This window comes from Lissotriton vulgaris, chromosome 7 (genome assembly GCF_964263255.1).
Source record: "Lissotriton vulgaris chromosome 7, aLisVul1.2, whole genome shotgun sequence".
NCBI classification, from domain to species: Eukaryota; Metazoa; Chordata; class Amphibia; order Caudata; family Salamandridae; genus Lissotriton; species Lissotriton vulgaris.
The window spans coordinates 1520551049-1520578837 of NC_141695.1; the positions used below are offsets into that span (position 1 = coordinate 1520551049).

The window sequence follows — 27789 nt, forward strand, 5'->3', positions numbered from 1 at the left end:
GTGGGGTCAATGCCTTGGCAGACCAAAAAAATAAGTTCTTATGATCTGAACAGATAGTGACTGTGTGTTGCATCACTAGGAGGTAATGCCTCTATTCCTGAAAGTACTGTTTGGGCGGTATGTGAGGAGCACTCCTGTTTAACTAAAGGTTCAAACTAATCAAATGGTGCTGCAACTAATCAGGTTTGTCACGCCTGTCAGTAGAAATACAAGTTATGATGAGATAAAATCTCATCTAGTTGCGCACAGTTCACCTGGTGTAATCCTACACCTTAAGCATTTATACAATATCAACTCAAAATATAGTAGTCAATCAGTTATTTAATTTCATATACTGATTCTTTCTTTTGATCAATCACAAAGTAAAGCATTCCATAATTTTGATACAATCATAATTTGACAGTATATCACATTATTTGTCTTGGTGCAATATATTCTGTATCAACATTTCATTTTATGACCACTCATAATACATGACATTTCACTTTTATATTTACTCATGCCCAATGCATTTCGGCACCAAATAGTGCCTTCATCAGGGGCTGATCTGAAATAAAAAATAAAGACAACAAAACACTATGAGTGTACCCTAATAGACATGTTTCATGGGGGTGTGTGTTAAAGATAATCTCATTTCATACCTCTTAATATGGTTAAGCAATCACCGCAGTCATCTTGGAACGGTACTGGATTACCACTGGTTTTGGAATTCTCTGCTATGCTTGCCCGAAGGTTCACTTCTGATCCTGATCTATTTGAACTTTAATAATGCCCTTTGGGTGGAAACCAAAACTGTCTGTACTTGCTGCGATGCCCGAGCAACTTTGGCTGATGCCAGATGGAGCTGTCATATGCAGCAAATGAGGAGTTCGGCTCTGGTTCACACCTCGGCAGGCACCTACCTAGCCGGACATTGGACATCGTTTTCCTCGCTGCATTCCTTACCCCCGTTTACAATTCCCCTCTACCTTTTCACTCTCCATACGACGTGTGTATGCGCTTATAATCTCACATTATTCATCAGATACGCACCTCGGTTTACCACCCACAGACGGATGGCCTCGTGGAACGGTATAACCGAACTCTCAAGACGACGCTTAGAAAAATGCTGGAGGTCAGTGGGGCTGAGTGGGATCAGATATTGCCCCTATGTCATCAGGGGGCAACGCCAAAGCAGCCGGGGGGTTTCTGCGTTTGAACTTTTATATGGCAGACAACCACGCTCGCTGCTCGAAATGACCAAAGATGCGTGGGAAAATGAGATACCAGAGGAGACAGCCAATACTTTAGCATATGCCCAGAGTCTGAAATCCAAGCTTGGAAAGCTCCGAGACCTGGCATATACCCATCTAGAAGAAAGACAGCGAAGGCAGAAAACATCATACGATAAAGGCAAGAGGTGGAGGCAACTGAAGGTAAACGATTGGGCGCTGATCCTTCTTCCTTTTTCCACACAGAAGTTCAGAGCCAAATGGCTTGGACCCCACAAAGTAGTTGAGACCATAAGAAGGACGAGTTACAAGCTACAGATAGGACCCAATAAAACTCAAGTGTATCACATCAATTTACTGAAGAAGTGGTTGGGCCCCCTGCCTTCTGGAGTGCATTTAGCCCCTTCCTAACCTAGCGTATCCACCCGAGAACAGTTAGTGGTCAACAACGAGTTGACCCTTCAGCAGCAGAAGGAATTACATGATACTCTGAAACAACATGACAACCTGTTTTCTAATATCCCTGGGAGGACCACTTTTCCTGAACATTGCATAGACACCCCCCCCCCGAAAAGTTATCAAAATCAAGCCTCATCGAGTACCAGCATCATGAAGGCTGGAAATAAGAAAAGAGGTGAAGGACATGTTGGAAATTGGGGTCATTCACCCCTCCAAAAGCAATTGGTCCAGTCCAATCGTCATGATACCAAAACCGGCCGGAACCCGCCGCTTTTGTATGGGTTTCAGAGCCTTAAACGAAATATCCGATTTTGACGCATATCCAATACCGCAAGTGGATGAAATGATCGAAAGACTGGGTGATGCCCAATACATTACCACATTGGACCTCACTTAAGGCTACTGGCAGGTGCCCCTCAGGGAGGACGACCGACCGAAGACCGCTTTTAGTACCGATGAGGGGCATTTTGAATTCACCGTCCTTCCTTTTGGGCTCCACGGAGCCCCTGCCACCTTCCAGCGTCTTATGAACACGGTTCTGAAGGAGGTGTCCGGTTTCGCGTCTGCTTACTTAGACAACATAGTCATCCATAGTCCGTCCTGGGCCGCACATATACTTCATCTACACGAGGTTTTTAAAGCACTGGAAAAAGCTGGCCTGAAGATAAACTCAAAGAAATCTAAGGTTGCCTATCAGAAGGTGAAGTATCTAGGATACGTTCTGGGACATGGGCTCATTGAACCCCAGATTGAGAAAATACGGGCTATTTCGGACACTCCATTCCCAACTAACCGAAAAGCGATGAGTGCCTTTCTTGCCCTGGTTGGATACTACCGGCGTTTCATCCCGCAGTTCTCAAACATAGCGGCCCCCCTTTCAGACTCCTTGAGGCACCCGGGAAAGTCTTCCACTCCCATACTGCCCACAGAAGCCATGCATACTGCTTTTCAACAACTCAAACACATCAACACCTCCACTCCCATCCTTTCCTCCCCTGACTTTTCAAGGCCATTCACATTGCACACGGACGCCTCTGACTATGGTATTGGGGCTGTTCTTTCTCAGGTAGGGTCAGATGGGTTAGACCACCCCATTTTGTATGTGAGCCACAAGTTGTTCTCCCGTGAACTCAAGTATGCCATAATTGAAAAGGAGTGCCTGGCCGTCAAATGGGCCGTAGATAAACTCGCCTACTACCTAGAGGGACACCCGTTTACCCTGTACACCGACCATGCCCCCTTGCTGTGGATGGCTCGTAATAAGTCCAATAATGCTAGGGTGATGCGGTGGTTCCTGTCCCTACAGCCATATTCATTTACGGTAAACCATAGGAAGGGCTCAGACAATGTGGGGGCAGACTTCCTATCGAGACATCCGCTCCCCGATCGTGAGCATCCTAAAGGGGAGGTGTGTAACGGGGTGGGCTTGCCGAATCACCCTGACAGCTTTGAGGATTCAGTACGAGACTCTAGGACCCTGCAGGAACTCTCAATCCATCCCCCCCTCTTCTCATCCACAGCAGACTGTCTTTAGCTGGGCCGAATACGGGCTTGGCTCCCGCATGGAGGAAGACTGTACCTGGCCCTTTAATTCTCAGTCAGAGGATGAGTGGGCGGGATTTCAAGACGACGTGCTGCCGTCAAATACGGAAGTGCCGGAAGACCAGGTGTGCTTGTTCACCCGGAGAGGAGAGAACATGGAGGGACGGAGAGAAGAGGAGCAGAGCGGTCGGAGGAATACAGAAGCAGAGTCGAGAAGAACGGAGGGAGTTGCGAGAGGAGGAGAGGCACCTGCGACGGAGGTTACGCCAGGAGGCCAACGTCGCCACGAGCCGCTCTGCCACACACCCGGGAGAGGTGTGTGGCTAGCCCAGGTGCGTAACAAGATCAGGGGCTGGGTGGGACGGAAGGGCGGTTCCATCGTATGATAGTGGTATCCCCTTGTCCCGGTTCCCTTTTCCCGAGCACTACCCCTTCTTGCACTTGTATATAGTTGCCGTTCAAGGGTTGTTGCTATTCCTCACTCCCTTCCCGTACATCAGCTCAGTAGAGAACGCTGATCTCACGAGTTGCTTCTTTTGTTTATTTTGTCCTGAGAGCCGAAAGCAAAGACGGACCCTGACGAACAAAAGCCCCGACGGAGCCCGGATGGCTATCGGAGGACTGATATAACCAAGCCCCGGAGTAGGAGGACCACCCGGAGCCGCTCCCCACGTAGAACTGTCCCTACCAGGAAAACGTGTATGGACTACCTTTTTGCATCAATAAAGCCCTCATTAACTAAGACCCGACTATTGCCCATTACTCCTGTGCCCCTTGCGACTGCGCCCGTTACAATAATATAACTACAATACATCTGCTATTGGAGAAATGCATGACAAGTGGGATGCCTATATTGATTATTCAGCTGCTTTTGACCCCATAGAAAGGCAGACCTTTCGGATGAAGTTGGGCACTATGGGAATCCTTGGGGGGCCTTTTGAAACTCATTATTGCCCTTCACATCGCTACATGGTATCATGCTATGCTAGAGAGTAGGCAGGGTATGACTCAGAACATTCTGACCAGAAATGGTTTGAAACTGGGATGCGTCTTGGCCCCTCTTCTTTTCTTGTTATATATGGTAGATCTACCTGATGTGATGAATGGGACAGTCGATAATGGCCCAAAATTAGGCTCTTACCCTTTAGGCACACTTCTTTATGCAGGCGATATGGTCCTGTTGGACCTGACACAAAGGTCTCCAGAGACGACTTGATAAGTTATCATTAAGGCTTTCAGTTTTCCAATTTTACTGATTTTACAGAATACAGACAGAAAACAATGTGTTTCTGTCTGTATTTATTTTTAAAAGCAGAAAAATACCGAAAATAGTGCTGTATGCTATCTTTCATGAATTCTATGAAACAGCCGAGCAGATAGACAGCATGGAGAGTTAAAAAATGAGTTGATATTTCCTTAAATACAGGCATATGTTAACATATATGATAGTAGTATAACGCTAATATGTACCTGTAAGTGTAGTGTTTTGTTATATGCGGCTGCTTAATCTGATAAAACATGACAGGCATTCATGTATGAGTGCCCGTCCAAGAGGTAAATTAACGTTCAAATATACCATTTTACAGTTACATGTATTCTCAAAACACAAAATAAATATGGATGAATAACAATAAGATGGCCAAAACATAAATATGGATAAATACAGAAGGAAATATTAAAAAACAATAAATACTATAAAATTGGAGGCCCTACTTATCATCATATTCAGATACTCACGTCCTGAAGGTAAATATAAATAAAAGTAAGATTACAGGGTTTCATCCAAAGGAGTGTCAGAAAAATACAAAGCATGAGTAGTTTCTTAAAAATTCTGCCATAGAAGTAGTAAAATCTTATCCTTATCTTGGAAGAATTATATTGACAAATCTGGCTGATAGTGAACATATCTCATATATCAAATAAGGTGTTTGCCCATGGAAATGCACTAAAGGCACTTTATGGAGCAACAAGTCATAGGTACTTTAATTATCTTTTAACAGTATATAAAATGATGATCCCCGAAACGTGTATATGTTATAGAGACAATACAATTTAATCAGTGGCACCTAATGCTTGAAGTAGAAGTGAAGATTCTTCATACTATTTGCACGTTAAATACCATGGTGTCACTAGACGCCCCATAGCCCGAATTCGGATTGGTGAGCACCTTTACAAGAGGATTGGCAGGCATATTAAGGTGGTTTCATTGCCTTTTACATGCTAAAGAAAAAGTAATTGAGGAGTCTTATGACATTCGAATGCCTTGCTCCAACTATTGAGTCAGGATTATTTTTAACTAATATTTTAACTGCACTTCAGCACTTTTCTGTGACTAGATCAGATATTCAGAATTGAGTTATGATCATCTTAAAAATTATCTAAAATATACTATGAAGAATCGCTCCATGGAAAATAGTATAGAGAGTTGTAGAGCAAAATATTTTTGTTGTTATACTATTCAATCTGGTCAAGCAGCCGTTTCGCAATAGCATCTGTACCCGAATCTGGAACATAGAGAGCAAAGATGCATAATACTATGCAGAATTAAATGTTCACTATTAAAAACTGTGACGGATGCATGGCAGAATGTAATGTGGAAGGGGTGCCGCTCACTGCCAGGAGATTGCCGCTTGAGGAGGCCGCTTTGTTTTTGCTACGGGTGCCGTGGACGGCGGAGGGCTGTACCTGTGAACCCATTGGGGCAGAATCGCTGCATAGACTGTGAAAGTGTTGGAAGGGGACTGCGAGGACCAGCGTGCTTAGCGGCCTCTCACCTGCCGCAGCTGGTCCTCTTCCCAAGCTCCACCTCCCCGCAGGCTTAATACCTTTCGCGGCCCCCGCTCCGCGGGAGCCGCTCACTGCTAGGAGATTGCCGCTTGAGGAGGACGCTTTGTTTTCGCTACGGGTGCGTGGACGGCGGAGGGCTGTACCTGTGAGCCCATTGGGGCAGAATCGCTGCATAGACTGTGAAAGTGCTGGAAGGGGACTGCGAGGACCAGAGTGCTTAGCGGCCTATCACCTGCCGCAGCTGGTCCTCTTCCCGAGCACCACCTCCTCTCATATATACCACGCCAACTACCGCGCTCGCGAAGCCCGGGCCAAGGGCGGGCCCGTTTCAGCCCGTTCTAGCCCGGACCGGGCCACCACTCTTGGCTGCTGCATTTGGATTTATACTATCCATAAACTTGGGGTAAGACTGGACAAGCCGCTGTGCGAGGATACTACTTAATTGCACTATGGTGGAGAGAGAAACTAGGAGTAAAACCGCCACATCGGCAGCTCATACAGTTGGCGCTATGGACAATTTCATTGTAAGAGCAAGCTCCCTCCTGTCGCATGAAATGACCACCTTAGAAAGAAGAATTTCGCAGGGAATTGAGAATGCTAAAAGATCTTCCCTTGGAAATATAGCAAATGCCTTATCCCCCAACAGACAGGTAGTGCCTTTAGATGTAAATGTTATATTGGGTACTCCGCTGAACCAGGGGAGGGTTGATGATAGCTCAAGGGACCCTATTTTGAATACTGCTGCTAGCCCAGAGCTAATTCTATTCCCGACCACGAATGCTGTCTTACCACCACACGATAATGATAGCCTACCTAATAAGCAGCACCCAGGACAAAGGGAGGGTGCAATCCCTAAAAGGAAATGTGAACCACATACATCTGGGGGTAAAAAAGCGAAGGTTCCTAAACATCGTAACCTTCCGCAGAATACCACGGCTGAAATCGCTAGAGCTGCTGCACCCATAGTTAGTAGTCCTCAAACCGGTACTGCTGCCAAAACAGTTTACCTCATTAGCTAGCTCAATGACAGCCTGTGGTACCCGGGGGTGGGTAGTGTCTCTCAAGATCATAGCAATCTGGGTAGCATGCTGAAGTCCATTATCCATCCTCTAGAAGTTAGGCTAGCACAAATGGAAGCTAGATTAGCCAAGATAGAACAGGCAACAGGGGCTACTGCAGACTACCTAAAGGCAATTAAACCACAGCAGGGGCAGTTCTGTATACATTATTAACTTCCCCTATTTTGTCCTTGACTACACAGTGGCCACCTCCCTCCCATCTGTGAGTAGTACACTTCCAATTACTCACCCTCTCCCCACTGTAACCCATCTCCCAAATGTTGACTTGGGTCCACATAATAATACGGAGAACGAGGGAAAAAAGGTCCAAGACAGTAAAGCTTCTGGTTACAATAATCGTGTAGTACACTTACCCCCCGAAGCAGCACCATATGTGGTTGTTCTAAGTGGAGTGCCTGAGCTTGATGGTACTTATAATGCATCATTCATAACTCTAAAAAATAAAGTTCTAGCTTGGCCTAACAAATTTAGACCTCTTCCCCCTGGGATCACTAGTGAAATTATGCTGGTTAGAAGGGTTTCATGGGTGGGTACCACAAAGAAAAACATGATAGGCGAGTGTGCCCTCATAAATTTCAGGGACCCCAGGACAGTGGCTCATATCTGTAATTGGCCGTTGGCCAACTTAGATACTGCTATACAAACTTTGCCGCTAGCCGCCTTTTATCCCGATACACCAGAGCAGTTGGTGGGGGTGGGGGGGGGGGGGGGGGGGGGGGGGTGGATGAGGGTTGGTCCTGGGTAGCTCCCAGAAACCACGTAGAGAGGACTGGCATAGGTCCATAAACAGAGGATTTAATAAACACGCTTGGAACAAGCCCTATTCCCGTGACTCTTACAATTCTTTTCTACACCCTAACAGATTTAGTTGCCTGGACATGGTCGATTGATATTATCCTAGGCAAGGGGAGGGCCAGCGACCCACTGTCCCTGCCCAAGAGAGTAGAAGTGTATATCCCAAGGTGCCCATAAGTGGCCTGAGTAAAATTAGGCCTAGAGGAATTAATCCCGATCCACTTAGCCTAATAGGGGAATTGGACTGTCCCTCTCCTAGTAACAGTGGGATTACCAACAACTTAAGTGGACTAATTAGCCCAATTACAACCCAGATGCCATCAATGCGGGGCGAAACTGAGGCAAATAACAACAGCCAAGGAGAAATCGGCGAACCAGGCGCCTTGTCTATCCTTTCCTGGAATTTGGCAGGGATAGCAAACAAACTTGACTCACCTGATTGGGGGTCATTTATCGACATAAAAGATGTCTGCCTATTGCAGGAAACTTGGGCCAGGGAGGATCACTGGCGAACTGGCTTTGCAACATTCTCAATTCCGGCAAAGTGGGGAGGGAAGGGACGCCCGTCGGGTGGCCTACTCATCTGGGTGGGCTCACACTTGGGATGCCATGCTAGGCCACTTGAGACTAACTCTGAGGACATCCAGTGTGTGGTGTTGGAATTGGCAAATGCGGGTAAACTAGCATTAGTTAATGTATACTCAAGACCAATGGGCATAACCAAGGTCTCAGGAACAATTGAGGATCTATCCATCTTCCTGGGTACTATTCTCCAAGGCATCCCATATTTGGTAGGGGGTGACTTTAATTGTCAATTTGAGCCGCTGCCATCCTTTCTGGAGGGCACCCCAATGGAGGAGGATGACCAATGGGATATACCACCCGTGGGGGGCCCAACAGTGAAGTCCTGGACGCCGCTTGCTACTCAAATCATGGCCCTGAATCTTAATAATTCCATAAGGGCCTGCAATGCACGAGTCACTGGGGATATTCCACCGAAACCTACCTTTAATAAACCTGGGCGGGAGTCACGCTTGGATTATATCTTCGTGGAGATGCGTGACTGGGCCAAGGTCAGGAGCTTCCAGGTAATCTTACATGATGATAGTGATCACAATGCGCTGACCTTGAAATTCTTGGTGCCTGGTACCACTATTGATAACCAGATTGCCAGTGTTCCCCCGGACCCTAGAGTGATACTATCTAGCGATAGACGAAGAGTCAGGTGGGCTAAAGTTATAGGGAATCCCGAAGTCATTTCTTGGCTTTATGCCATGGTAGTTCCAGTGCTACAAAGAGTTGAGGAACTCACCATATTACCCCTGTCTGTGGAGACTCATAGCAATCTTGGAGACCTCCATTTGGAGCTCACTAGTACTTTAGCGGAGGTACTGAATCTGCGAATAATGAAAAAGAAAAGCAATTCGACAAAAGCATCATGGTTTAACACAGCCTGCAGGAAGGCCAAAGGTGATCTCCTTGAGGCTATGAAACAAAGGGGCAACATTGCGCTGATCAGGGCTAAAAGGAACGATTATAAACACCTTATCCAAAATGCCAAGATTGAATGGGACAATGATAATTGGTCTGAAATGGTGGGAGCCCTTAACACTAGAGATGCCCGGAAATCTAATACCTGCGGTAGAAGGTAACATTGCTCCTAGTGTCTGGGAGGTTCATTTTCGCACCTTATATGAACAGGCTAGTATAGAGCATGTAGAGGATACAAGCACTCTAATGGTGGATTCTGCTCTCCGAGTGGACCAGGAAGAATTTACTGTAGCAGAGGTTGGTGCCGCAATTGCTCAATTGACAGCGGAGAAAGCACCGGGTCTGGACAAGCTTCCAGGAGACTTGTTCAGGCACGAACCAACTGTGTGGGCCCCATACTTACAGGTCCTATTCAACTCAATTCTAGGTGGGATGGAGGTTCCTAGTACTTGGCTGGGGGCAGAGATTGTACCGATTTTTAAGAAGGGCTCTCCTCTGCTCCCAGCCAACTACAGGCCTATCAGCCTTATTGATGTTCCACAAAAGGTCTTCGCTAGGCTGATCCTGGATCGTCTACTAGAGTGGATGCTTGATCATTCCGTCCTGAGCCCTTACCAAGCAGGGTTCAGGAAAAAAGTCTCTACCATAGACCAAATCTTCCGTTTGGCCCTTTTGCACTGGAAAACGCTAAAGATGGAGGGTGGCAACCTCTATACCGTTTTCGTAGATCTACGGGCCGCTTTTGATCTCGTGCCCCGTAGAAAACTCTGGTCTGTCCTCTTAAACATGGTGGTACCGCACCACCTTTTAAAAATAATTGTCCGATTACATACGGATAACTATGCGCAGGTCAGATGTGGGTGGGATGGATCTTTATCAAACAAATTCCCCGTTGATGGGGGGTAAGACAGGGATGTGTCTTGGCACGACCCTGTTTTGCCTCTATGTCAACGGGATAATTGCCCATTTAAATAGGGTAGAGGACAGCGATGCCCCCAGACTGGCTGGCAGCAGGGTGCCGGCGATAATGTTCGCGGACGACACCCTGTTGCTGTCATATTCCAAACTACTACTAGGAAACTGTACCTACAATGGAGGTATGGAAGTTTACTGATCCGCGCCTACACTAGCAAATGGACTGAGCCCTCCTTGAGCTTCTGCCCAGGGTGTAACTAAGAGCAGGAAACAGAGCTGCACATATTGTTCTTTTGTCGAACTTATGCGCAGGCAAGAAGGCACTAGATTGTACCGGCCTGTAAAAACCTGGGCTTTACCCATTGTCTGCAGGCATACAGGGTTTTTAAAACAGATCTTTCTGGCATGATCGTGTTTGCTGTGGCCAAATACTTGGAAAACTTCTGGATTAAGAGAAGACTCTTATTACCCAGGGCTGCAGAATAATGTCTAAAATTTTAAATATTACCTTTATGTAATCATCATTTTAATAATTTTAATGCTCTCGGATCAACTAACACTTTATCTATGATGATGATATGAATTAAGGACCCATGCTGCTGTTTTTCTATGACTTTTAGATTAATTGATCTGATTCAACTCATTGTTTTTATCTGTATAATGTTGTTTTATCTTTTATGGCAAATGTGCCGAAATAAAGAACATTGATGATGATGATGTAATGTGGAAGGAGAATATGCACTTTATGTAAAAATTATGTACAGACCATCTCACATATTTGCTTGTCGTGCCTTCCAAAATTAACAGAAATTTTTAAAACCACTTAAAAAAAATATGGTATTAAAATGGCAATAGCAGCAATATAGATTATAAACTGTTCAATTAATTATTTAATGTGCAGTAAAATGTTAATACATTTAAGCTCCTTTTTTACAGCTGTACTAATGGATGCAATTTTGATTCTTTTATTGCAGATTTCATTGTTAGATTTAAACCTCTAATACAATTTTGAACTTGAATACAGCTATCAACGTTGGCCACAACATGAATACAAAATTATAAGACATTTAAATACAAAATATAACTACTGCATGCCACAAACTTTCACCAACCAAAGCCCCTTTCTTACATTGTCTCGATTATGTTTCCAACCTTGTGCTGGTAAGCTCTGCGGTGTAGACAATTTCGTGTGTGGAACATATCATACAGATTTCCAACCTCCTGCATAGAAATAAAGTTTCTAATTATTAATAATTTAGATACCATGTTGGTCAAGACACGAACATGCTGAACCTGCAACAAAAGTCATCCAGTAAGGTTATATTCACAAATAAACAAGCTGAAACAATTCCTAACTTGTAGGTGAGCCCTGAAACACTGTTTAAAAATTGGTATGCTGTTAGGTTACCCATACATCTGCCACAGTGTCCTCTTGGGGGCTTACTAGAAGTACATTATGTACACATTAAGCAAAGCAGGGAAGGAAATGCTCAAGCGGGTACGTTATAAATAAAAGATGGGGACATTTATAGTGTAGCAAATCTTACATGTGTGATGATGAGAAAACAAGTTGGAAAATGGGTGGCCTTTGGAGCTGTGACGATTTCATACATTAGGGAGAGTTTGACAAGGCATGATTGGGATTGCGTAGGTGGCAGAAAAGGTTGGCATTGCATGTTTTCTGTTGAGAGATACATCATCAACAGATCAACTTCTGGCAGCAGCTAAAAGAAATACAATAAAAATTACTTGTGAGAGGGGCAGGGTGGGTGAGAAATATTAAGTGCAAAATTGTTACATAAATTAAAAGGGGTTTAATACCTTATGTGGGTATCTAGTTTATGAGGTCCTATGCATGGCAATGTATTGATTGCAAGAGATGGTGATGCCAATGAATTAAAGAGCATTTTATTGCTGCGTTGGTCGGTCTGGAGATGGGATTAGTGGAGTCAAGTATTTTAAAGCATTAAGTATTAAGATGTTGGTGCATTTCAGACCACCACAGACATCAAGTGCACAACTATCACAATCTTATGACATTAATAAAAAGGACAGCTTTCTGCACAAAACTAAGGGGCCTATTTGGATTGCGGGCGTATCGCTGCTGCTGTGCCGGCTTAGGCGATCTGCCCGCCAGATGTCCCAGTTTAACACCCTGCCATATTAGTATGTCGAGGGGCACCGCGGCTGACGGAAAGACCGTCCGCCGCATTTCCACCGGTCGAATTCCCGGCTGGGCAGAAAAGGCACACAATATGATGGCGATGCCTTGCAGGCACCGCCATCCATATTATGATGCCTGCAGTGGAATGCCTTTCCATGGCGGAGACATGGAAAGACATGCAGGAAATCACCGTTGGGGACCATTGCGGGCCCCAGGTGGGGTGGGTGGCTGCACTGGGGGTACCTATGGTACCCCCATCATTGTCATGCACAAGGTGGCAGGCACTGCACTGTGCTTGTCACGTTGTCCATGGCAATGCACAACATGGGCTTTCAGCATTGTGTCGGGTACTGTTTACAGCCCCGCCTGTTGCAATGCTAAAGGCAGGAATGCGCCTGCCATTGTGGCGGGCGTATCCTAACAAGCCTGGAGGGACCGCTGCACTTCTGGCGGTCGGTCCCGTTAAGGTCATAATAGGTCCCTTATTTCAACATTATGCAGCAATTATTTTTAAATGAAATATGTTACCTCCAAATAACATCTTTTGAGATAGCTCAATAGTTTCAGAGTCTGAGTGTTACCTACATTCGCAGTTTTAAAGCCCAGCAAATTCACTGCATTAGTTATCCTATCAAGGTAGGCAAAAAAGTGCAGCTAAACCTCCAATCCTTTAATTTTCAACATTGCTCAATATTTGTAAAACAGCCTTTTTTGATCTGTCAGTGTCTGGTTCTAGCTCACATCTTTCCTCTGCAATTATTTGAATCATGTGTCAATGTTAATGTCCAAAGTGCACACTTCTCAAATAGGTCTATTTCTACTTATACATTAATTAAGTCGCTGCCAGCCTATGAGGATAGTTGCTACAGTGGATCAGCTTAATGTGGCCTGTCATACCCCTTTCTTTTATAGTGCTTCTGTGTGAACAACAACATACAACAATTCCAACTGTTTGACCAATTCCAATCCGGTTCCGCCAGTTGCCCTAGCACTGAATCGGCTCTAATGCACATAGTAGATGATGTGCTAAAAAGTCAGTATCAAAACGAATCCTTGCTTCTAATCCTCGTCGACCTCTCGTCCAACATTGGTTCACCTTGTTCCTCCACAACAGAACTCAAAGAATCAAGGTTAATCAGTCCCTGTCCAATTCGAGTGGTCCCACAGGGATCAACGCTTCCAACCACCCTCTTTAACCCGTTCATGGAGCCTCTAAATGAAATTATCCAACATCCACTATGACATGTATGCCTACGACACCCAACTATACTTAAAAATCTCTTCCACCGAAGATATCTCATTTATTGACACAACTCTTCAAAATTCTCAAAACTGGCTGACATGCAACCACCTCAAACAATAGGGTCTTTTATAATGGCGGGTGGATAGCCACGGCCATACTGGCGGTGGCGATCAGCCCGCCATTATACACCGCCACCACCCATTTCCCCCCGCCATATTACTATGGCGCGGGGGGGACTCCGGCGGACGGAAAGACTGTCTGCCGGTTTTCCGCCGGTCGACCAGTTGACCAGCCGGAAAAGGGGCTGGATATGGTGGCGGTGTCTGGAAGACACTGCCATCCATATTAGCAAACAGGTGGATTAGTGCCTTTACATGGCGGCACTGCTGCCATGGAAAGGCATGTGGCGCATGACTGCGGGGGCCCGTTATGGCCCCCAGGGTGTTGGGGTGGTGACATGGGGGGTACCTATGGTACCCACCTGCATTTGCATGCCAACGTGGCAGGCACCGTGCAGTGCCTGCCACGTTGTGCATGCAAATGCACAAGGTTCATCCATGGCATTGTGGATGTTGTGGATGGGGCATGCCACCGCTACCATGGCATCCTGATTGCCAGATCGGGACCACATCACCACTGGTGGCCGGTCCGAGCACCGCTAGGGTGGCGGCGGACAAAAGTCAGTCCGCCATTCTAATAGGCCCCTAAATGTTCTAAAAACAGAATTCCTCTTTATCGACCCACTCAAAAAGTCTTCGAGATCGAAGAATGGACGAAGCAAATAACAGATCTGAAGTGTCTACCACACATTATAGATTCCTCAAGATCACTAGGAATAACCCTTGACAAGAACTTGAACATGCAGGAGCACATAAGTAATGCACCTAAAGGAGATAACTTCCAAATGCTAAGGAAAATAAACCCATCCTCCCCCTCAATGACTTCAAATCAGTTGTTAAAGCCATAGTGAAGTCCAGGTTGAACTATGGAAGTGCAACCCTCTGTTGCCTACATAGATCTAAGTTGGCTCCACTAGGGCTCGCCTAACTCTGCTGCAAGGCTAATCACAGGGCCTAACAGATAAACCACATCAGTCCTGATCTACAGTCTCTAAATTGGATCCCATATGAGGGAAGGTTTGTCTTAAATATGTCCAGCATGAACTATAAAACTCTACACTTCAACACCCCAAGGTATCTAGCATAAAAACTAGAGTTATTGGGTGGCTGCAGATCCTCTAGACGCTCCACCCCTTTCTGCTGAAACCATAGACATGTTATAAAAATTAAAACATACAATTGAGTCTTCTCAGGTATTGCCTCGAGAATTTGGAACTCCCTGCATACTGAAATCAGACTGACCCCTCAACTGCATTATTTAAAAAGGCAGTTAAATCACTCCTTATGACCAAACTTTTGCTTTAAAGCTCACAAACTCAGGTATTAATTTTATTAATTATAGATTTAATGAAACTGTCATATATATATATTTTTTTCAAATAAAATAAAAAAAATGATGCACCTATCCAGTAGCACAGGATTCCTGGGAAATAGGAGTTTTTGGTGGGGGAGTGTATTAATACCCAGGTATTTAGTTGCTTACCTGTAAATTAATTGATATTTAATATAAGTGATGTTAAATGTACAAAATGGTATTAATAACATTAATAAAAATGTTTTAGGCATCCATCCACTAAAACAGGATGCATGGGAAATGGGAGTATTGGGTGGTGGAGTATATTAATTCTCGGGTATAAATGTTATTACTTAGAATACCACAATGGATCGCACACCGCTAGCCTCTCCTCCGGATCGCCCCTAAGCACACTGGTATTTGAAGTGCGTGTAGTTCGAAGAGTAGAAACAAAGTTTGTAAGTGGTTCACCAAAGTTGGTGCGAGTAGGTACTCGTTGTCCCCAAGCTCTCTAGACCCGAGACATGGCCCGGGTTTCGGGATAGTTTCCCTCATCAGTAGAGAAGTATTTGGGGTGGATGAGAAGGCCGCCAAGTATCCGTCACAGGCCCTGAAGCCTCTCCGGCGCGCAGGTGCGTCTCCAGGAGCTCGTCAGCTCGGGGCTCATGGAAGCGCTATAAGTAGAATACCACAATGGATCGCACACCGCTAGCCTCTCCTCCGGATCGCCCCTAAGCACTCTGGTATTTGAAGTGCGTGTAGTTCGAAGAGTAGAAACAAAGTTTGTGAGTGGTTCACCAAAGTTGGTGCGAGTAGGTACTCGTTAGTTTCCCTCATCAGTAGAGAAGTATTTGGGGTGGATGAGAAGGCCGCCAAGTATCCGTCACAGGGCCTGATGCCTCTCCGGTGCGCTGGTGCGTCTCCATGAGCTCGTCAGCTCGGGGCTCATGGGAGCGCTATAAGTAGAATACCACAATGGATCGCACACCGCTAGCCTCTCCTACGGATCGCCCCTAAGCACTCTGGTATTTGAAGTGCGTGTAGTTCGAAGAGTAGAAACAAAGTTTGTAAGTGGTTCACCAAAATTGGTGCGAGTAGGTACTCGTTGTCCCCAAGATCTCTAGACCCGAGACATGGCCCGGGTTTCGGGATAGTTTCCCTCATCAGTAGAGAAGTATTTGGGGTGGATGAGAAGGCCGCCAAGTATCCCTCACAGGCCCTGATGCCTCTCCGGCACGCAGGTGCGTCTCCAGGAGCTCGTCAGCTCGGGGCTCACGGAGCGCTATAAGTAGAATACCACATCGCCCCTAAGTACTCTGGTATTTGAAGTGCGTGTAGTTCGAAGAGTAGAAACAAAGTTTGTAAGTGGTTCACCAAAGTTGGTGCGAGTAGGTACTCGTCTCTAGACCCTCTCCGGCGTGCAGGTGCGTCTCCAGGAGCTCGTCAGCTTGGTGGGGGAGTGTATTAATACCCAGGTATTTAGTTGCTTAATTGTAAATTGTTTTGGCATCTATCCACTAAAACAGGATGCATGGGAAATTGGAGTTTTGGGTGGTGGAGTATATTAATACTCGGGTATAAATGTTATTACTTATTAATTAATTTATATGTAATGTAAGTAACATTACATTTTAGGTATTTTTTTTATTAGAAAAAAAGATGCACCTACCCAGTAGGACCGGGATGCATGGGAAACAGGGGTTTGGGGTGGGGGAGTGTATTAATAATTAGGTATTCATTTTAATACAATCTGATTAATTAATAAAACATTTATTTAAAAAAATGTAATAATATTTTAAAATATTTTTTTTTAAAAAAGCTTTTACACTTTTACACTTATCCTCTGGGACAGGATGTTTGGGAAACAGGGGTTTTGGGTGGAGTGTATTAATACCCTGCTATTAATTTTAATACTCAAATATTATTTGTTACAAATTAAAAACATATTTAAAACTAATTTAGCCTTTTTCAATTTTTAATTTTACAATTAAAAAGAATTCTATGAAGGAAAAAAGTGGGTGGCTTTAGGTTGGGGTGAGATGTTATTTCTAGTTTAAAATAAAAGCTATCATTATCTCAAATTTGTTTTAAAGATATGTCTTAAATTAATTTTAGCATAAAAAGTATTTTAATTTATTTTTAATATAATAAGTATATTTATACAAAGTGAGTTAGCTTTACTAGACATTATAAATTATAATATAGATAATGTTAAAAAACTAGAAATGTAAAGGTAAAAAAGAATCAAATCACTTTTATAGTATTATATGAATTTTTTTACATTAAAATATTTATTATAATATAGTTGTAATAAATATAAAAAATTATTTTTTAAATACTGTATTGCATGTATCATTTCTAAAAAAGAAACCTATGTTTAAAACTGTATTGTAACTGTATTGTAACTGTTTTTATTTTCTTTGTAAGTTTTCCAACAGTTTAACATTAAAGTCATGGAGAGAAAATGTCCCTTTTCCCTTTTTTACGGAAAGAGATGACGTTGCCGCTTGTATGTAAGTTCCGTCATTGCGAGGAACGGCGGGATCTGAATCACAAGCACTGAAGAGTTGCGTTTAGGTAAGCCAAACTTTAATTACTAAAAATCGATTCGTGGCGGCATAGTTTAGGGAAAGGAGAGAGGAGGGAGGTTGTAAAAATTAGGGTAGTTGTATTTTGATATTATTGTATGTTTTACCTTAAAAAAGATTTCCAAAACAGGTAGCAGTTGTACGCCCACGTCGGGTTGATTGTTTTCGTAACACTCTTTGTTTAATAGAAGAAATTTAAAAGAAAGGTTACTTTTTCTATTAAATATTATCTTTATGAAAGCAATATGTTTAGAAAATTATTTTTTGGGATGTGACAGGTTTTTGAAATGAAGGTATTGCGTTGTCGCTGTTTTCAGCAGGGATGTGGAATTCCTATAGCCCGACGCCCAGGACATATTGTTTGGGGTCAAGGGCAAGACGTTTTCATGTGTATTTTGTCCTTGGGTCAAGTAGGCCCAAACCCCAGCATCACACACCCTTTAGGCTGCCAGTTTGCAGTACCATATTATGGATCAGGGAAGTGCATGGTTTGCAGTTACTGTAACATTTTTGTCCATATGTGAATGCTGTTCAATCTTGTATTTATGGTTCATACACTGAAAACCTTTATTATTAGGGTGAGCGCTCTAAGTAAATGTTGTAAGCTCTGACTGCACTACAGTCGTTCCAGTATAAAAGTGTACACACGTTTTCAAAGTTTAGCAATATGAGGCTATGTATAATGCTCCCAGAATGCTCCATGCTTTGATGCAAATATTTGCAGAAGCTTGAAAGCAAGATTGAGGATTCTTTGCTTTCAAAATAAAATGTTCATAAAAAAATGAAAGCAGGAAAAAAACATTTAGCTAAACTACCTGTAAAATTTCAGGTACCATTCCTTTGCAGCATCATTTAGTAACATGTGTTGGTGCATCCTAGTATTCCCAAAAAAGTTCATAATTGATAATCAGTGTAATCAGTTTCAACAAGATTATGGGAATCAAATAAACAAGCATTGGCAAAGCCAGTAGGTCTGAAATTGGTGGTCAGCTTTTTAGTTTTATCTGTGTGAGAATTGTTTTGGCATGTTTATGTAAAACCTTATTGGTGTGGGAACTACCGGGCGTTCACTATTATAACAAACACTGGCAAAAGCAAAAACATTTTTGGGTCTCAAAAAGCACAAACTGTCACAGTATTTGCTGACACTGAACAAAACTACCTTGTGTGCCGATATGCTCCTTGTGAAAGAGCAGAATGCTGTCACTCACAGTGAAGCCAGCCGATAGAGAGAGAGAGAGAGAGAGAGAGAGAGAGAGAGAGAGAGAGAGAGAGAGAGAGAGAGAGAGAGAGAGAGAGAGAGAGAGAGAGAGAGAGAGAGAGAGAGAGAGAGAGAGAGAGAGAGAGAGAGATTTTAATAAACGCAAAAGGCCATGGTCAACGCTATACCAATGTGGGGGGCCCAATTATTAAAGAAAGTCTCAAAAGTGCACCCATGGTATATGTCCTTCAATTAAGTGCAGCTATACAGCTTTCGTGAAATCCCATGGATTTACAGAAGTGGGACAAGAAATAGTATTCCTAGCAAATATTTGTGAACTGCATTTTAGCATGAGCAAATATACATGTGTAGATTTGCTCATGTGAAAATCAGAGTGTTTGCAAATTCACTTTCCTCCCAACCACTTTTTTCCAAAATTTGGAAAAAGGTTTACGTCTGCAATTGTCAGGGGTAAATGTCCAACATTTCTCAGTATGGGAAAAGATTAGAGAAGAGTTGTTGAAAACCCTTAAAACATGCAAGTTAGTAGGTTTGCACAGACTCAAATGGTATTCTAACCCTGAAACTATTGCTTACCACTACCTACAGCCCCAGTATGTAGATCTGCAGAAACATGGCAACATAAGGGGATTGCAAGTATTCAAACACTACTATGGTATAAGCCCTGGCATATTCAGAGAGGCTATATCAGAGGTCCTGTATAATGAGATTGCTGCCATATGTTGTTGCCGCACTACATGGCACCAAAAATACAAGTGGATTTTGCTACAGGGCAAGTAGATTTATGAAGCAACCTGCCCCATGGACAAGTAGATATTTTATTACATTCCACACCCCTGTTTCAGGATAGGTGGAAAGAAAATGGCAAGAACTTGAACATACAGGAGCACATAAGAAATGCAACTTAAGGAGATAACTTCCAAATAAACATGCCAAGGAAAATAAAACCCATCTTTCCCCGACTACTTCAAATCCGTTTTTCAAGCCCAACTGAATTCCAGGTTGGTCTATGGAAGTACAACCCTCTGCAGCCTACATAGATCTAAGTTTGCTCCATGAGGGCCTCTCTTAACTCTGCTGGAAGGCTAATCACAGGATCTAAAATATGCAACCACATCACTCCTGATCTACAGTCTCTAAATTGGATCCCATGTGAGGGAAGGATTGTGTTTAAAATTGCCTGCTTGACTTAGAGAACTCTACATTTCAACACACCAAGGTACATAGCACAAAACCTAGAGCTACTGGGTGGCTGCACATCCTTTAGAAGCTCTAGCACCTTACTGCTAAAACCATAGACATGGTATAAAAATAAAACATACAATTGAGCCTTCTCAGGTATTGCCCCGAGAATTTGTGACTGTCTGCCTCCTGAAATCAGACTGACACCTCAACCGCATGATTTAAAAAGGAAGTTAAATTACTACTAACAACCAAACTTTTGCATTAAAGATCGCAAACTCTACTCACCGGCCCCATTAAGGAAAATTTATATTCTCTCGCCTGTTATGATCTTGTTTATTGAGTTGATGGCCTGGACACTGTGGTGGTCTCGTCCTTCAACTTGGGACATACCAGGTCCTGTTCCGCTCTTGATTATGGTTTTTGTTTTGCCTGTTTCTTCTTTCTTGACTACATTGCAGTGTAGTTCTTATATCCCTGATAGGCTCTGCGTATTGGAATATTATACACTATAGTTGTGGCATAGGACTGAGGCCAGTATGCCTCTATAGAGTACATTAAACTTAAATACTTGTGTGTGCCAGCTAACTCAGAGGTCACTAGAAACTTCTCGAATGAACAAGAAGGGATTAGTTTCTGACAACCGCATAAACATGATACCAACGAGGGCTGTAGGAACACCACAGCCTAGATAGAGCACAGCTTTTGGACAATCAATGTCTCATTTAATTTCCCACGATATGTGCCATAATTGTTAAACAAAAATATATCACGAAATGTACCTGTATGTATTGTTTTTATATTTCAAAACAGTTTCATCAACATATCGGTATCTGTAACAGCATAATCTGCTATGATTTTAAATTTGGCTTACATCAAAATTATACCTGTGATAAAGTTCTATAACAATTTAAATACAATGCATGTAATTTTGAAAACAGAAACAATCCTATGCATTTTGGGTTCTTGGCTGAACCCTTCGTCAGGGGATGAATATAGAATCCTTGCAATAAGAAGTGAAACAGTATTGCAGTCCTCCACAGCGATCTACAACACATAAGCTGTTGGTGCTGGTACCCCATGCTGTTGATGCCCTTTTGAATCAAACAAAGACGCAGCATTTAACTAGTGCTCCTCTGACAGGATATGAGCTGACGCTGTTGGCTCCTCATATTACACTGAAGAGATGTGCAACACTAAACCCAGCCACGTTGTTGCCATTTCCGGAGACTCAGCCTGAGGCGCAAGAAACACATGATTGTATTTTTCTAACTGAGGAACAGACAAAGGGTTGTATTGATTTGCAAGATACGCCCCTTCCAGATGTAGATGGAGAACTATGGGTTGATGGGTCTTGTCTGAAGTTGCCGGATGGTACAACTTCAGCCGCGTATGCAATTACTACGCTTCACACGATAGTGGAGACAGCTCGCATACCACAGAAGTCAGCTCAAGCAGCAGAACTAATAGCTTTGACACGAGCATGTGAGCTTAGTACAGGTTTGCGTGTTAACATTTATAAAGATAGCCGCTATGCTTTTGGAGTGGGGCATGATTTTGGCTTGCTCTGGAAGGAAAGAGGTTTTCTTACATCACATGGAATGCAGATAATGCACGGAGAATTAGTGCATAATCTTTTAACTGCATTAACATATCCAAAGAAAATAGCTATAGTGAAATGTAGTGCACACAAGAAAGTGACTGATAAGGTGGGACAAGGAAATGCTTTTGTAGATCGAGTGGCACGCGAGACTGCGATGCAGCCTAACACTACTTCTATGTATGTAGTGAAGTCACAAGCTGAGCGGTGGCACAATGTTAGGAAAGAAGTACTAGAGATACAGAGGACCGCTTCTGACAAAGAACGGGAGCAATGGTCCAAGGATGGAGAGTTGGATGATGAAGGTTTTTGGCGAAACAAACAGATGGATAAATGGAAGTTGCCTATAGCTTTTGTACAACCTATGGTTCAGATGGCACATGGGCTAGCACTTGTTGGAGCTTCAGCAATAGTGAAATTGCTTACGCAAGTTTGGGAGCATATAGAAATTGCTAGCACAGCTAAGAGAGTAGTACAGTCCTGCATGATTTGTCTGCAATTCAATCCTGGAAAGGGGACAGGAACTCCAGCAGGAGGGTTTGCTACACCGACAGCACCTTTTGAAGTTTTGCAGATGGATTATATTCAACTTGAACGCTGCAATAATTTGAAGTATGTGTTGGTGGTGGTATGTGCCTTCAGCAAATGGATTGAGGCGTACCCTACAAAGGACAATAGTGCAATTACTACAGCAAAGGTGCTTTTGAAGGAAGTTTTCCCTCGTTATGGTGTTTGTAGACTTTTGTGGAGTGATAACGGACCTCATTTCATAGGGAACGTTATCAAGTATGTCCTGAAAGGATTAGGATCAAACACAAATTCCATGCAGTGTTCCACCTGCAATCAGCAGGATTTGTGGAAAGATACAATGCTACTCTGAAGTTGAAATTAGCTAAAATACAAGCTTCTACTTCTCTGACTTGGCCAGATGCACTTCCACTGGCATTGTTGTCTATCAGATCAGTACCTCATTCTCGGACAGGCCTTACTCCTTATGAAATTCTGTTCGGACGTCCCATGAATATATGGGGGGTCCGGAAACTGAGCTCAGTGTACGATGTACCTTGTGTTTTAATGAATGACTCTTTGGCACAATTGACTGATAACTTGGTTTCTATTCAGCAACAGGTTCGAGAAGCACTCCCTGACCGATCCACAGGTGAAGGCCATAATCTCCGACCTGTCGACTTCATTCTCATCAAATCCTTTGAGAGGCGAGCAGTCTGGAGCCAAGTTGGTGTGGTCCTAAGCAGGTCTTGCTTGCAACGAGAACAGCTGTCCGTGTCACCAACCGAAAAAACTGGATACATGGGATCCATTGTCGGCGAGTACAACCTGGTTTGGTGGAGCCTGCTGTGTTGACCGACCATCGAGAGATTCTGACTGCGGAGAAAGGCCATGCTGTGGTACCTGACGAATCTGAGGAGTTCTTCCCGGACCCAACTGTTTCTGGAGCAAGGAGATACGATTTGAGGCCAAAGAAGAAGCTTGCAGTTGTGTAATAGTTGTCAGAACGGTCCCTAGGTTAGGGGGGGGGGGGGGGGGTTGGAATCAGCCCAGCATTAGAGTAGTGACACCCGTCTTGGCCCGTGGTGAAGAAATCAACGGCTGCCTAGGGATAAGTGTTCTGACAACCTTTTAGTTTCAGGAAGATTTGTTTTGTACATTTGCTCAAATGGAGAAAAAGAAGATTTTCTGTGCTGTAGGGTTCATTGCTGGCTTAGCGATTGCAGCTACAATTACATGGTTTGTTGAAGATGCAACTCCTGTTCGTGAGTTGTTCGTTGTTACTACGCCAGTGCCTGAGGAACATTTTTACTTTACTCACCCATATCAAGAATTGAAACATAGACAGTCTTACTTTAATAACACTTTCATCCAGATGCTACATCATACGCATACTGCTACGAACGCTACAAACTGTTGGATATGCGGAATGATGCCAGCTCATCAAAAGAAGGGGGGGAACACCATTTATACTTCTCCCTTTCTCGCACAATGGTTCTTGTCGCAACTAGGAAGCCTACAGTAGGCAGACTGCTTTTCCGGTTGAATAAAGAGTGTCATCAGGACAAAGAAGGCTATCCACAAGCCAATGGAACTATATGGGAAAGGGAGGAGTACGGACCGGACAATGCCTCAACGCCCTACATTTTCACAAACACAAGAGACATTGTCGAAAGCAAGAAATTTGTTATCTCTGTAGCTCAAGCACAAGCTGAATTATGTGTACAAAGTATTAGACATATTCCTGTAGGTGTTAGTGACTGTATCACTGTATTAAATATAGATGGTTTGAATAATAGTACTTTTCTAGCTTCACATAATACATATTTTATATGTGGAAATAGGGGATATTATCGACTACCAGCTGGGTGGTCTGTGGTTTGTTATGTTGCATTTTTATTGCCTCCTGTGTTTTTGGCACCTGCATCATATCATAAAGATCTTAAACTGCTGAATAATGGACTATGATTCGCTATAAGAGGACCTTGTCCACTGATGACGTAGACCAAACCAATACTAGTCTGCAACAATATGTAGATTTCAATTTAGGACTGTTCTTTTTTGTAGGAGCTGCATTAAACAGTAGGAAAGTGCGACGATTAACCAGAGTTGTGGAAACCGTCATGAATCAAGCCGCTGCAGCTCTAGGGAACCTTACCGAAGAATTACAAATTGCTAGGATTGTTGTTTTACAGTACAGAATGGTTTTAGATGTTATGTTAGCAGACAGAGGTGGTGCATGTCGCATTATCGGAAGTAGTTGCTGTGTGTTCATACCTGACCACACCCCATCCGTGTATAAAGCAATCAATAAACTTCATAAGATTGCTGCCGACTTACATACCAATAATTGTACCTGGACTTTTGCAGGTTGGTTCTGGACTCTAATCTCTGCATGGGGCTGGAACGTTTTAACTGGCCTCTGTATAATTGTTGCAATTATCTTCACATGTTGCATATGTATTCATTGTGGTCCAATATTATGTTCTATGTGTCTTACTGCTTGTATACCAGTCAAGAAAGATGTTGCAGAAATGAAAGCACAATACATGATAGACAAAGAAATAACTGAAATGAGTATAAATATACAGGACGATTACTTAGACTATCCCAGAAAGTTGAATTTCTTCAGCTAATGCTGAAAGGGTCATCTGTTGTAATTTGGCAGCGGCTAGATTAAGCATTAGCAGAAGACATGCTGTATTCAGCAACTATTGTAACATTGTGCAGACTCCATTTTGTATTTGTGGCAGCCATTTTGTCTGCCACATGTTGCCATGTGCTCATCATGTGCTCTGTCCTACCTTCCTGTTAACTGCTCTTGAAATCTGCCCAGAGACGAGATATATTTAGACCTTTCCTGATCTGCACATGATCAGTTGAGCTTGCAGCTGTTGTCAATTTATATCTGTCAGGATGTGTTTATTAGAAACTGGACACTGTTAGCTCCTCCTACTTGTCGACCCTGCATTTTCTGTATGACCTTATATCTACCTAAACCCAGCAGTCTGTGCTTGTACCGCCTTCTTTTTAGCCCCTGTGTGGGTATAAAAGGACCATGCTCTTTCCATTCAGTGTGCTACTTCATACAGTTGCCGAAGGGTGCTGTGTGAATATAGTACCACCTCTTGAGGTTAATAAACTCTGTTTCTTTCCAGTTTCTCTGCCAACTTCTTCCTATTTTTCTGAGGACTCTGTGCAGAGAAGGGAGAACCCCTAGCACTGGTGGGCCCTGCTGAGGCCCACCACTACAGTGGAAGGGAGTTACAAATTATTGATTAAGTGTTGGACAGGACAGTGGTGCCCCTTATCCTCATTATTAACTGCATTGATGCTACAGCTCTTTCCAAACTACATCCATCATATAGACAATATAAAAGGTTCAAAAGGTGAACAGCTGAAGCTCATGATGTTTGCAGATTACATTACAGTTTACACTGCCTACACTGTACTCTTCTTCCCACCTATATTATCTGAGGTCAAGTGGTTCAGTAAAATATCAGGTTTTAAAATAAACCTACAGATAACTAAAGCACTCTTTCCGAACAGGTTCCCAGATCAAATAATAATGTTGAACACTTCTCTTCTGCTTAACTGAGAACACAAATGTAACCTCAAACGTATTGTGGGAAATACAGCAAACTCTGCAATCATGATGACACCAGGAGAAATTTACCTGGATGGACAGAACTGCTTCAGTAAAAATTATCAACTTACCATGAGCCATATCTATTTCAGACTATCACCCTACCAACCACACACGCACTGACAAAACTGCAATACATGCCTTTGCATGGGGAAGGAGAAAACCCAAAGGTGAAGCAACATTTCTATATCTACCGATGGAAAAGGGGTCCAGTCCTTCCTAACAGGTTTGATGTGAATTGCCTAAAAATAGAACATTCCGTAGAGAGAGGCAAGTTCATTCTACACAACAGGGTTGCTTAACAGGCCACAAAATATCAAGTGATCCACTAAAAAGAGTACAGTGGTAACTCGCAGGAATTATTCTACCACCTTAAACATGACAAAGGCTTAATTGAAGCAGTCACCTTGCATCACAAATGAGTACAGCTGAATACTGCATATAACACATATTGACACCCAGCACAGGATGAAGCACACCTGTGGTACTGCGGACGGCCCCGTATCTGAGCCTTTGCGACCGCGAGAGGAACCGCAGTGGGGGTATTCCAACTTATCCCGCCACTGCAACAAGGAATCCTGCCGTTGCACTTGCCTGCAGGGTGGACTGCGACCCAGTGCAGGAAGACCGGTGCTCGCGAAGGCTGCGTGCAGCCTGGAGCTGCTAAGTTCCCATGGAGCAAGTGACTGCTACCTGCGGACCCTGCCAGACGTGGTCTCCCTGTGGCTCCGGTTCTGCTATTGCCTGCATTTGCGGACGCCCGCGGCGCTTGCTGCGGTGAGTGGGACGCGGCTAGGCTCAAGCTGCGGAAGCATGTGTAGGCCTGAGAGGGGGTTGCGGCCTGAGAGCTGTGGCTGGCTGCTGGGTGGCGTGCATTGCTAGAGAGGCTCAGCGGGGATGAAGGGGCAGGAGGAGAAACTACAGGCTGCTGTGGAACAATTACACTCACACAGGGGGTCCCATTCTCTGTGGCTGGAATACAGTATTATCTCTGCCGATGACTGATCGACCGCTGCTTTCTTTGTACATTGAGGACTGGCCTGGGATGTGACACACCTAGCTGGAAACTCTTGTCAATGTCAGCTATTGGGGTGTATGGAGGACTCACGCTGCATTTACTGGTGGGCGAAGCTTTGGCGGCATGAGCTGCTTCTGAGGCGCAGCGACTGGAGATAACCAGAAATTGCTGCTGTAGGGCCTATTAGGTGCTATTGATTCCTTTTGGGAGCCCATTACCAGTCTGAAAACTTTCTCTGCACCAGCTCTTTGCAAGGTCTTTTGCCTGCAGTTGACAGGGCAAACGCTGAGACGCTGGACGGGAGAAAACCACAACTCCCAAGATCCCTAGCGGCGTTGCACGCACGCAGCCACCGGTGCGCGAGGAGGCGCCTAAAGGGGAGCCAGGGCTCCCGTTTGAGCCCATTAGAGATCAGAAGAGGCCGGGTGGGCCTTTAACTTCTGCGGCAGTCCAGGTTACTTGTTAGTCGTTGCCCACTTATTATTGATATATTTAGGATATAAACTTCCTGGGATCTTTGCATCTATCGTGTCCCGCTAAAATGAACGCTCGTAAGGGAAAGGGTAGATCTGCATTGACCGGGGGAAGCAACGCTGGGACTCTGGACCAATTTTTAATCAGACCACCTCGGTCCTAGCTTACAAGATTTCATTAACCAAGCGTCGAATTTCCGTAGACCCCTTGCAAACTAAGCGTTCATCATTGGGTGGTTTGGTGTTCGCACGCATTCCTGAACGCCCCTTTGCCACAGACATTGACTCTCCTGATCTAGCAAGAGGCGCTAGTCAAGCACCGCAGGTGCCTTTGGAATCTTCAACAATAATGGAGGCTCCAATCAGCTCGCCACCTGCGGACATGGCCAAAGAGGGTACACATTGTGGTATACCTCCACGTATTGCCACAAGGTCGGCATCCAAACGCTTAATT

The 27789-nt window shown here is 43.9% G+C and overlaps 1 protein-coding gene across 2 annotated transcripts in view; it reads right to left on the reverse strand.

Moving 5' to 3' along the window:
• LOC147705920 (deoxynucleoside triphosphate triphosphohydrolase SAMHD1-like) overlaps nucleotides 1-27789 on the reverse strand; it is a 1309615-nt gene that overhangs the window by 412853 nt on the left and 868973 nt on the right. For both annotated transcript variants that reach the window (XM_086932390.1, XM_086932391.1), the window contains exon 10: nucleotides 11409-11500. In XM_086932390.1, coding sequence (XP_086788516.1) covers nucleotides 11409-11500 — 92 coding nt within the window. The remainder of the gene's footprint in view (nucleotides 1-11408; nucleotides 11501-27789) is intronic.